A 12,028-nucleotide genomic window follows, 5' to 3' on the forward strand; every position below is an offset into this window, starting at 1 on the left:
ATCAAAAAAAAAGTGAGGTTGCACAATGCTGAAACTGAATGTGATGACTTAATTGCGAGCTGGCTCTAAAATGATCATGCCATCCTTACTGCACAATGCTCTTTACAAAACATGTTTTACAAGGCTAATAAGACTATTTTTAATATCTGAAAATCCAAAGGCTTTAGGGATTAGAGGCTTAAACAAACACTTACCGCATGCTGCTATCCTCCACAACCTAAACGGCTAGTCATTTCAGTGCATTCGGGTCAGTGGACCACACCAGCAACTTCCTGCCGACTTCCCGTTATGTGGCGTGCTGCCAGGCCAATAGCCCCAAAATTCCTGACAATTATTTGTTATTATTCAGTTGAACTATTTTCCACATCATTATTCTGCCATTTTTGGTCACAGAATTAGAGGCAGGGATGAGCACCATGCAGATAAACCCAGCCTGCTTGCTTGTCCTGATAACCTGAGCTCAGTAGTAGGTCTTTCAGGTGCACTATGATCAGTTTATAACCACGACATTCTCCAAGGTATTATGTTCATGGACTCATTCTGTTCATTTGAAGTTTCCTTATCTTGCTACTATATTGCTGTCACTTATTAAATTTTAAGCTAACTAAATGGAAAATTATTGTTGAATTCTAAATGCTCAATTTAAGCACACACTGTTTCATTTCTTACACTGTATTTTTTGTTAATTTTCAACAGTGCCAAACACATCTGTTGTGACAGCTGACAGGTGAGAGGACAAAACATGTGACCCCTTTATGGCCCATATTCACATATAGCTTTAATTTGAAAGAATGAATGCTGTATATGTGATATTCTCCCAATGAAAAGGATCTTAAATCAGTGTTCCATCCATATGCACTGCACCGTTTTGTGCAGTTGCTTAAAAAAAGGGACAATGGAAATGTACTATGATTTTACTGACTTAATAAATATAATGAAGATAACAGCAGAGATTAGTACAGTTCCTTCACCCAATCTCATTGTATCTCCTAAGCAGAAACCAGTGAGAGTCAGGGACCCCTGTGGCGTAAAAGGGAAGTGCACATCCCTCAGTATGATCGCTTAATTTCAAGGACTGACACTGTGTAAAGAACCCCTCTAGAAGAGTGAAAGAGTGGGAAGACTGGATGAGAGGAGAGGTCCCCCCCAATCCTCCGAGCAGGACAGAGACCTCCGGAGGTGGAACCAATCCCTTTCAGCTGCCTCCCTGGATCTGTCTTGACTCTTTCACAGATGGCCACGGGGAAGGAATACTGCATTTCCACAATCGCAACAGAGCCTGAACCACAGATATGCGTTTTACCCGCTAGATATTCAACTCTGTCTCCCTCTGTACTGCCCACTTCCATGGCTAGGACATTCTGGTTGGTAAGAGGTGGTTCTGCATTGCCGTGGTAGCATGCTATGGATTTCGTACCACTGACCAGGTCCCTTCATGACGTAATTATTTAAAGCCAATAAAACCCTGTTACCTTCAACAGTGGCAGACATAACACTTTCAATGCTAGACACAGAACTGAATAGGAGGTCAGTAAATATCTGTCTATGTACCTCCTACGTTTCTATGCAGGTTCTCCACCTCCCAGCCCCCCTGTATGCTAACTTCAGAAGCAGAACCAATACCAAACAGCTGCAAGGACACTGGAAAGTCCCTGAAACATTTGTTGAACATCCACATCTAGCCAATTTATTCTTGTAAGATTGATAAAAATTTGGTGGGCTGGAGTATATGGCCTCCTACAAAGACGTTACATGACTAGCACACAATAAACATCTTCGCGGCAGGACTTTTGCTTGCTGATCAGTTGAAGTACCAAATCAATGCTGCCCTGTTAGGATCAGTGTCTTGTAAATATGGTTGCCCGGTGAGGATCAGTGCCCTGTCACCATGACTGCACTGTGAGGATCAGCGTCTTGTAAATATGACTGCTCTATGTGGATCAGTGCTCTGTTACCATGACTACCCTGTGAGGATCAGTGCTATATGTAAACATGACTGTAATATGTTAATATACTTTTTCACACAGATAATAAACAACATAACCAGAAGAAAACCTGTTGTTGTTATGGCATATGGCTCTTTTTATGAACACTTTCAGTAAGGTATGTGTATTTTACGTGAAGCAAATACAAAAGACCATTTTGAGTAAATCATTGAGTAATTTTAATAAGATAATACACAGAATGTGCAAATCCCACAATAACCTTTGCTCACAAAGAAGTTCAAAATTGTATTAAGAAATAACAGTAATTGTAAAACCTGATAAATCTGATTGTTCCCTTGCGCTCCGTATTGCACGTTCACAAGACTAACACCAATGAAACATACAAAGAAATACTAAGCATTATTTCACAATAATCACTTGTGTTTTCATCAATAAACAACAATTTGCATTTTTCTATTTTCTATTTTTCATTTGCTGGAGCTCTGTGACATCAAACATTTACCAAGTTTCCAGATAAAACTGCCTCCTGGCAAGCCTGATTATAGCCCTTCAGCCAGTGGCCTGATAGCCTAATAAATGTGTTCTGACTCACATCCCTCACTGAGTTTACAGTAATGACCGCAATCATTTTCATCAGACTTCAAGACAGCTCCACCTTAGAGTTCCTCACATGCTAATGACAGAGACGCTCCTTTGATCCGGACAGAAAATGTGGACAAGTAGTAAATCTCTGCCTCGGGTTCAGAAACAGAACCACAGCGCCGCCTTCCATATATTATTACAGAGCCCGCATGGGAGGTTTATCTCGAGACAAAAGGTCTTTTCAATTCACAGATTATGGCACATTTAACCTTTTAACAATTCACTCATGCCCAGGAAGATATTCCTCTTTGTTTATATTCAGTATCCAATTACGTACAGCAAAAAAACCTCTGTCTTGTCCTCTCTGTCCCACTCCACGAGACAGCTCAGCCCTGGAACTGATCTGGGTCCATATCATGCCTTCCTTTTGTGCGAGACGCAGGTTAAACCGCTCCAGGGCCTGCTCGGCTTTGCTTTTGCAGGTCTTAGGATGTAATAACTTGATCTATTGTTCAAGGCACAAGGCAAAAAAAAGGGTGTTTGCCAGACGATAGCTCTCTGCAGCTGATATCACATGCAAGTAAGTTGTGGAGACTTTCCCATGTTTGACAGCGAAACACATCAAATGTCCTCCTCGCCCTAAACAAGTAAGAGGGAGGTGGAGTCGGAGGTGGAAAATTCCGGCAGTTCACCAGGTTCAGCGCATGAAACAGGAATGAGATGAGCCCCAAATGAAGGTGGGTAAAAATGTATTCTTTACAGCATTAGTTTTGAACTTTGTTCCTACTAATACAGTAAATCTGTAAAATTAAAACACAGCAAATATATTTTAAGGCCATCAGCATCAAACTAATTGAAAACTGCGTCTTTAATTCAAAATAAGCAGAAACATCCCTTTCCAGAAAAGGCCCTGTGCAAACACCTTGGATAATGCAGTTCAGTGAACACTGCAGGAATCTCTTCTGTAAGCAGAGCTTTTTTTCCAAGCCGAATGCCTGACCTTATAAGCTCAGCATTTTATTTAGTCATTTTAAAAAGAATTTACTTAACCAATTTCCCAGCGGACTGCCGTTAATCCTGTTTCAATAATAAATCAGACGAAGGAGGATGGCTGTAGAGTCTTAGGACATCAGCATAATATGAAACAGTGGCTCGCTTCTCCCCGAGCCAGAGCCTGACGAACTGGTTAACCAAAAGCTAATCTGAGGCTGTGACACGGATCTCTCCAGATTTCGCTGTCATCCTTTTTTATAGGGTAGAATTTCCTTTGATCCTCGATAGGTACCTTTGTGATCCCCATCTCATGGGCCGAGGATATACTGTAGGATAACACAAACCCACAGTGCAAAGCCGGGCAATGCAAAGCCGGGCAATGCCAGTGCTGAGAGTTTCAAACATTGCGCAAAGCTGAGGTGTGTACAGTTATTAGTCTTATCACAGCCTAACTTTGGGGGTACATCACATCTTTCTCTACTTCTAGTTTACTCCCATTCGAAACTTGGCTCCGCTATGGTGTCTGGGATAGGAGAAAAAAAAATATTTTTCTAAATCTAAATCTTTTTTCTTATCTTTTTTACTAGTATAAGTCCATGCCTTACAAATTCAGTACATTGATTTAATCATCCATATGTTCTGTAATGCAAGTTCACACACATTTAGACTGTTTCCACACAGAATTCGTCTGCAGATTCCTTCGCCTGGGATGGCCAAAAACAGAGACAAGAAGCAACAAGCTCCAGCTTCCTGTATTGCTTTGTGGGTCCAATCAACAGCAAATAATTTTTTTCAACAGCAAAAACAATGTCAGATCAGAAGGTCAAACTTCTATCATAAGTGAACAACTGCCTACTTGGTCCCATTTCCAGTGCATTCATTTCACTCTGAAAGGCCTGACTTTCAGTATCTGACAAAAATGAACAAAAGTGCATCCAGCTGTTCCCAAACTGACAACACTCAGTAGGGTTTGACTCATATTTACAGAGATGGCACAAACAATACAAGTGGGTCAGAGCCACCCACAGCACAGGGGACACCACCTTCATTTTCTGCAGCAAAAACCAATATGCAGTTTCTTAGGGGGATGTTACAACAGGTGGGGTTTCAGGTCGGTTACATTGCTGCATTCTGCACCAAAATAACCTGGAAAACAAGAGGCTCTTCGGGTGCAGCTGCTTGTATTTAAAACCAAGTCTCAAAGTCTGGCCTGTTGAGGACAAGATAAATGAATCCTGTAACAGCTTTGCCTAGCCTCAGTCAGAGATAACGCGGTTACCGTGTCTCTGCCAGTGCTCGCTGCCCACTGTTTGTTCGAAGCGCTCATCGGTAGAAACATGCAGGATGACCTAACCGCTTCTTACAAACATTTGTGTATTATCTGTGCTCAGCAAAGAGCTGGCATCGACTGGAAAAGCCCCCAGTCACAGCTGTGGGACCCAATGCTTGGATCTCTGTGTTAACCCCTGTGGAGACGTTAGCGTGTTGGTTTGATGACCACAGACTAAGTTGGAGCGTTTCGCTACAATTGAGCCCCCTGTTTCTGATGCAGGCGCATCTGACCAGCCGAGAGGAGCTCACCTCACGCCGCAGCGGGCTCCGAAACCTGCTCTTTTATTCTGGATGATGTGGCAGGACTTCTCAAGCTGACATGTGAAATTGATAGCGTAAAGATCATTTTCAGGCGCACTTGCCAGTTCAGACTTGCAGCGTTCAGACAGCTATGTTCTGTATTTGTTAAACATTTCAAAAGAAATCCTTTGTTCCACCAAAAGGAACTATGGGCTCGATTTTGGAAGAAGTGTGCTTAACTGTTGAGCTTCAGGGATGAAATCTGTTAAAGTGAAATAAGGGGGAAAATGCACTTTGTTCAGCATGCATCATTGTCTATGCCCCACTTATCATACAGACTTTTCATATTAACATTTCACTCACTGACATTCTTAAAGTCATAAGTACAGGTTAAAAATAAGGTGGTGTAAAGGTCATGTTTTTATTATTTTTCTGAAGCACCATGGAAACGGGCGATTGCAGTCAGAGCATAAACTGTTGAGTAATGAATCAAACATGTATGAGATAATAAAGTAGACTTTTTTTGGAAATTGTGAAACAGATGCCACCTCGGAAGGCTTTCAACTAACACTGGCTTGAGCTCCTATTCTAGTAAATGTAATAAACTATTCAGTGACACATGAGGAAAATGCTCTTTGTAATGAAGGGGACATTGCGAGGAGAGGCTGAAAGTGTGACGGGATGCCAGATTGCTTAGTGTCAGCTGTCTCTTTTGGGGATTGTTCAGCCATCACAGGTCAAGGCTCTCTTTGCCTTGCAGGTAAAAGGTCGGGGGGGGCGGGGGAGAGAGCAGCCCGCGTTGAAATGCCCCGGGCGCATTCTCGACAATTATAGGATTTCGTCCAGAGATGAAAACCTACTGAAAGCAGTGCTGCAGAACAGCTGATATCCCAAGGACACTTGCTCATCCTCCAACTGTTTCTCACTTTAAAATACAAAAATCACAGTGACAGATAATCTCCCCATTCTAATGATCCCATCCATAATTAATTTTCCACACTACTGAATGAAAAGTACCCTGCTGCCAAGTATTTTTTTTTAAATGACACTAAGACTACAATTGCTACAAACTAGCTGACACGACAACAAAAAAGCTAGGGTCCATACCACAGCAATAAAGTCCACTAAAGACTCTTCCTTCAGTTATATTTCCCCACTTCAAACAGGAAATAAACTGAAGAGCCAACAGCCTGACAGCACAACAGACAAGCAGGCGGCGAACAAACATGTAATCCTCAACCTAATCCCGCTGAAAACAGTGGATGAGATCAAACCAATATTTCACTCAAATCTGTCTGTCTGTGCAGCCCCTAATTACGAGTTCAAAAACGCTGTCTGGAACCTTCAGGTTTCGTGGCACAGCAGTCTGCATAAAGCAGTCATGTCAGTACCAGGGGCCAGAGAGCTTACTCTCTTATCTTTAGATCTTCTAGGTCTTTTAATTTTCTAGCAACAAAACACAATATACTGTACATGATGCGCAAAAAAACAAAACAAATGCATCTGCAACAGCACCTGCAATTTAAATCTGTCATCAAGGAACAAGAGGGATACGTTTAGTGAACAGCACAGTATAAAATGTAGGAAGGCGGAGTGAAGGAACATCTGCAATTCATTCAAAAGAGGGGAAAAAAAACAGCCTAACCAATCTCAGCGAATGCATCTAATCACCACAGTGCTATCTTTGCCATACTGGCCCTCCCAAACAGCGAATGTGACCTGTGCAGTATGCTGTGTACATATTTGACATAAGTACATAAATGCAATGTTTGAGAGCTGGGCCAGAGAGGGCCTCTTTCTCTCTGTGTGAGTTAAAGGAATCCGTTTTAATTTTGTCAAAATTGCTCCACGCAGTGGAGTAAGCAACGAGATAGACTTACATAATTCAGAGACCTCTGACTGCGCTCCCTACCGCAAACAGGCGACACGCATAAGCAACTCATTACGCCTGCCTTTTTTTTTTACCTCCTGCGTTCGGTTTGCAATGATAAAATATAGGCTGGAGCAAGTGATCAAAAAGCACAAGCTCCAGCTGAAAATAAGAACCATCTTGAGGCACACGGAGAGAGAAACTATTTCAGAAAAAAAAAGTGTTACTAAAAATGGCATGGCACTTAAAATAAAAAATGTTCAGCAGTAAATGAGTACAATTTATCATCACATTCCCACCCAAGAGCATATGCTGCAGAGCCCCTGTGCATGTGTGCCGTGTTCGCTGCTAAAAACAACAGCTGCATGCGCTTTATCAATAGCCTGGGTTATAAAACGTGAAAATTAGCGGAAAACACATTCGACAGGAAGGTTCAGTAATGCTGCTGTAACCCATAAGTGAATGAAGAGTTGAAAAGCTGTGTTAAATTTAAAAATTGTTAGTGTTACACTTTCAAAAGTTTTTATACACACATATGCACCCACACATATATAAAAAGACATAGAAAGACATATATAAAGAAAGACATATCTTGATAAAAATGTTGAAGGGGAAATGCTTCAGATCAGAGTCTTGGGGTCCAATGTGTATGCTGTTTTACCTGGCACCTAAGGTAAATTATATTTGACTGAACTGTGAATTGATCACTGATCCAAAATCAACATTTATTTTACAGTTGTCTGGTAGATGTCCTGTAAATGCATTTGGTGTGCATAAAATGAGAAAGCAAAGGTATTTCAGCTTGTTTGTTGACGGCAACATGGCAACACAACATAGTCAACTTCCAATCAATCAGTTTGAAAATTAATCACAGGGCCCAAATCAGGCCAGCCATGAACAGCAAAATGAAGTTCAGGCTTTTGAATCTTTTCAATCATATTCCATTTTTTACAAAATTGCAGAAACTTGTCATGATGTAAAATCTAAGTCATTGATTAAGATCAGGCTGAATGAACAATCTAGCAGGTACAGCTGTCCATCGCCACTGACGCCGGGAAACGGCAGAAAGGACAGTGAGTGAGAGAACATGTTCTGGGGGAGAGGGGGTGAGAGGGCGCCTTGCATGCTTGTCGAGATTATCTTGCCTCGCTAAGCTCTCTGTTGGAAAAGTCTGTATTGTGTTTGCCTGGGAAAGGACAGCCGACTCATCAAACCGTCAGCACTTGCGGTAGCGGAGATCCCCGACCGCCGACGAGGGAGGGAAGGGCTCCGGGAAGCCGAGGGGGGGGGGGGGGGGGGAGAGATGGGGCGAGAGGGGACACAGCGCCCCTCTGTCTCTGAAAGCCTCCTTTCATTGAGAGGGCGATTCTCTGCGGGTCTATGAATGCCAGCCCGCCCGCTGCTCTCCCTCAGTGATCCGCGCGGACGTGCGACCTTGGGGGTTTGGGTTACCCTTGTGACAACAACCTTGACCCCTGAATGACAAAACAGCGGAGATGCCGGGTGGAGGAAGAGGGGGCTGCAGCTAACTGTGGCAGACCTCTGCTCTGTTCGCGGGAGAGAGGAAAGGCATTTCACAGCCTTTCTGAGGTTAGCATTAAGCCCCTGCATTCAGCTGTTAACTGCCATCTGGGAGTCAAAGCAATGCTACTGCAAAATAAATGCGGTCTTTGAAAAGAAAAAAAAATGTATGGGGAAAAAAAAAAAAAAAAAGTGTGTGAACGTGTACTTAAAGTGCACTATATTTTTATTCATTCATTCTTTAACAATATATCAAAGCAATTTTGAAGTACTTTCCAGACACTGTGTGGCAAGATTCCATTCATTATAAAAGCTCGTCTACAGGTACAGCGTTTCCAAAACATACAAAAATGGGCTTCTGGTGATCTTCAGACCTAAGGAGGATATGGATTTGCTATATCACTGGCCAGTCTCTGTGTGAGAAAGCAGGGAGATGGCCATGTGGTGTAAGCTGCACATTCGATATATCCAGGTGGTATAAAACTGCCATTGCACTGGCAAAGGTACACGATCAAAGGAACTTCACCTGTGACACTGGCAAACGTGGACAATGTACAAAACATGAATATTTGAGTACTGTGTTTCCCAAAATAAGAATATAAAAATACACATAAGCGTGCATAAACAGAAATCCGGCAGCGGTGGAGAGGAAGGCGAGGGGCGCGTACCTGAGGCCGGTGATGTTGGGCAGGCTGGGCTGGTTCTGAAAGTGCTCCTGGCAGAAGGAGGAGGGGGCCTGCAGGCAGCAGGGGGCGGGGTGGACGGGGGAGTGGTTCTGGAAGACGTGGCAGTCCGGCTGGCCGCCGTGGCAGCAGAGCGGCGGGTGGAAAGGGCAGCGGTGGCAGCAGGGGGCCGGCGGCAGCAGCTTGGCGGGCCGCGGCGCGTCAGCGCGGAGCAGCGGGGGCCGCAGCGAGCCGTTGTGTCGCACGCCGCCGTTCTGGGTCGCCTTGCCGCGCGGCGTTTCCCGGGCGGGCGGGGCGGGAGGGGCGGGAGGGGTGGGCGGGGCAGCGTCCCCCTCGGGCCCAGCCACGCCCGTGCCAGCCGTGCCGGATTGGACACTGCCGTTGCTGAGGAGCAGGAGGTCACCGCTGCCGGTGCTCTGAGCCATGCTGTTCCCCCCTGCTGGCTTCTCAGAGGTCGCGCCTCTCCTCTGGAATAAAGTTTAAAAAAAAAGGCAGCGGTTAACTCAGCACCCCGCCAAAGCTGCAGGGGTGTTACATCGCCCCCCAAAACAAAGTATGCCTGCATCTGTCACACTGTGTGCCCATACACTAAACCAGAAGCAATTTCAGTTTACATAGACATAAATGTAAAACTGTAAGTGAAGAAACCAGAAAACAAGCCAAGCTGCTTCACACAATCACAGACAGTAGGGGCAGCAAAGAGGATGTCACTCACTTTCCTGGAATGCAAACTGTTTTCTGTATTTTTTTTTTCTTTTAATCCTTCAAATTCTGCCCTATCATGTACAAGGCATGTTAACCTACAGTCAATCAAAACATTCCGATAGACATGTTAATGCTGTATCGGGTGTCTGCGGGATGAAAAACAAAGCCGCCGCTGGAATCCCATTACCTTTATACCGGGAAAGACCAAATTTTCTGAGCTGTTATAATGTATCATGTCTGTACTGTGATTTATGTTCTGTGAAACAGCATATGGTTATCCGTGACTGACTCCCTAGACCGGTTCATTGGCTGTTCAAAATGTGAGAATGCCATACCATGAGTTTTAGATTTCATATTTAACGCATATACAATACCTACTGTCAACTAGATTATACAGGGTATCCACTGAAAAGTTTTAAAAATTAAACATTAACTTTTTTGTTCACATTTTCAAGAAACAAGACCAGACCAGAAGTATATTTTACATGTATATTACCATTGAGCCCCATAAAACAGAACAATCAATATTCTTCAAATCAAGTGGAAATTTCTCCATCTCCTGTTATGTGGCTTATGCACACAACCTAAACTGGTGAATTAGGTAAACATTAAAAGCCAAACATGTCACCATGTGATACCAGCCATTTTATTGTGAACATGAATTCATTTTGGAACAATAAATGTACAGAGAATGAAGCAATCTGGCCTCATTCAGACTTCATAATCCCTTTTCACATTTTTCTCTTACACCTGCTACATCTCTCTAACAGCTATGCAAGTCTGTTTATCATACACAACAACTGCAAAATGCCATTGGGAAGGGGGTGATTTAGTGCTGCAAAGGAGGCATCTTAAAGGTAGCTCTGCAGACCCATCTCCCAATCTCTAACCCAAAGAAAATATGAACGAATGTGTGCAAAATAAGTCACGACAACTGTCACAGTCAAAACTTTCAGTTAAAAAAAAGCATATGTCACTTTGCAACTACCTGTCCAATATCCGGTGTGTTTCAGTATACAATCAACATTTGGTTCTTTATTAAGAAAAAAAAAATCAGCAAACAGCATGTTCATTGAAACTCTTGGTTAGGTGACACGAAACTGAGATGCTCCCTTCAACAGGGTAGGCTTGTGAGTAGCGTTCTGAGTAAATAAATAAGCCCATGAATGGCACAAGTGTTTTATTTGATAGCGGGACTAAAATGGCTTGCTTGGTTTACCAGGAAGGCGTCACCCCTGCGCTCGGCATCTCAAAAATACCCCGCCACAAACGAAATGGATGCGCTCTTATTTGACTTGCGACTGTAAAAATATCCCACGGAAACCTCTATTAAAAAGCTGTGTAATCCTCCCAGGGAGGGGAAAACGGGAGCGCAAGACAGCGAACGTTCCCAAAGTTCTCTAATTTCTCCACCAAAGCAGGGTGGAACATGGGACACTTACCATCAGGCTACAGTGAATGTAGCCAGTTATTTCATTCTGATCTCTCATACTGGCAAGTGTACATAAAGGAGAGGTTTTAAAAAAGCCGCTGAGGAATGATGAAGTCTAATATTCAGAAAAGGACTAGGGGATCTGCTAGATCCAAGACTGAAATAAGCATGCGGCTCTCTGTTAGCGTAGCCCTGCGGTCACAGGCATTCTGCAAGAGGCTCCGAGCACTCTGCTGGGCGTTCACGGCCAGGTGAGACATTCAGAAAAGTCTGCCCGACACAAACAGGGTTTTGTGCCTGTTAGGAAGCGGTGACGGCACACTTCGTGCAAGAAGTTCTGGTGGGGGGAATAGTTCAGGCGCAATAAAAAGATGCTTTTGTCCTTCTGACATTTTATATGATTGACGATGGAAATATCAGGGAGTACCAGGTGGGGAGGAGAGAATCCTTATCCCTTTAAAGCCAAAGGCCCGAAGATACGATGAAGCATAGCTGCCCTTAACATTATTCTCATTATTTTTACTATTGCAGAGTGCACAGGCTTATCCAGGGCAACAGGAATTATTTATCAATTTTAACATTCCATGGCTCATTTCCACAGCTAGATCTTAAGTGGAGCATCAAGTACACAGCAAAGTCCAACCACAGAGTCCATTCAAGATCAGAACCAGCGGTCCCGAAGTCCAGGGCTTAAGGTTCCAATCACTCCAACCCTCTACTGCCC

At 43.5% G+C, this 12,028-nt stretch overlaps 1 protein-coding gene across 4 annotated transcripts in view; it reads right to left on the reverse strand.

Moving 5' to 3' along the window:
- The window catches only part of disp1 (dispatched homolog 1 (Drosophila)), a 74,600-nt gene that overhangs the window by 14,097 nt on the left and 48,475 nt on the right, over positions 1-12,028 (reverse strand). For all 4 annotated transcript variants that reach the window (XM_036549681.1, XM_036549680.1, XM_036549682.1 and 1 more), the window contains one exon: positions 9,153-9,634. In XM_036549681.1, the coding sequence (XP_036405574.1) occupies positions 9,153-9,592 (440 nt within the window). In that variant the 5' untranslated portion in view covers positions 9,593-9,634. The remainder of the gene's footprint in view (positions 1-9,152; positions 9,635-12,028) is intronic.

The sequence above is a fragment of the Megalops cyprinoides genome, chromosome 17 (assembly GCF_013368585.1).
Source record: "Megalops cyprinoides isolate fMegCyp1 chromosome 17, fMegCyp1.pri, whole genome shotgun sequence".
Classification (NCBI taxonomy): Eukaryota; Metazoa; Chordata; class Actinopteri; order Elopiformes; family Megalopidae; genus Megalops; species Megalops cyprinoides.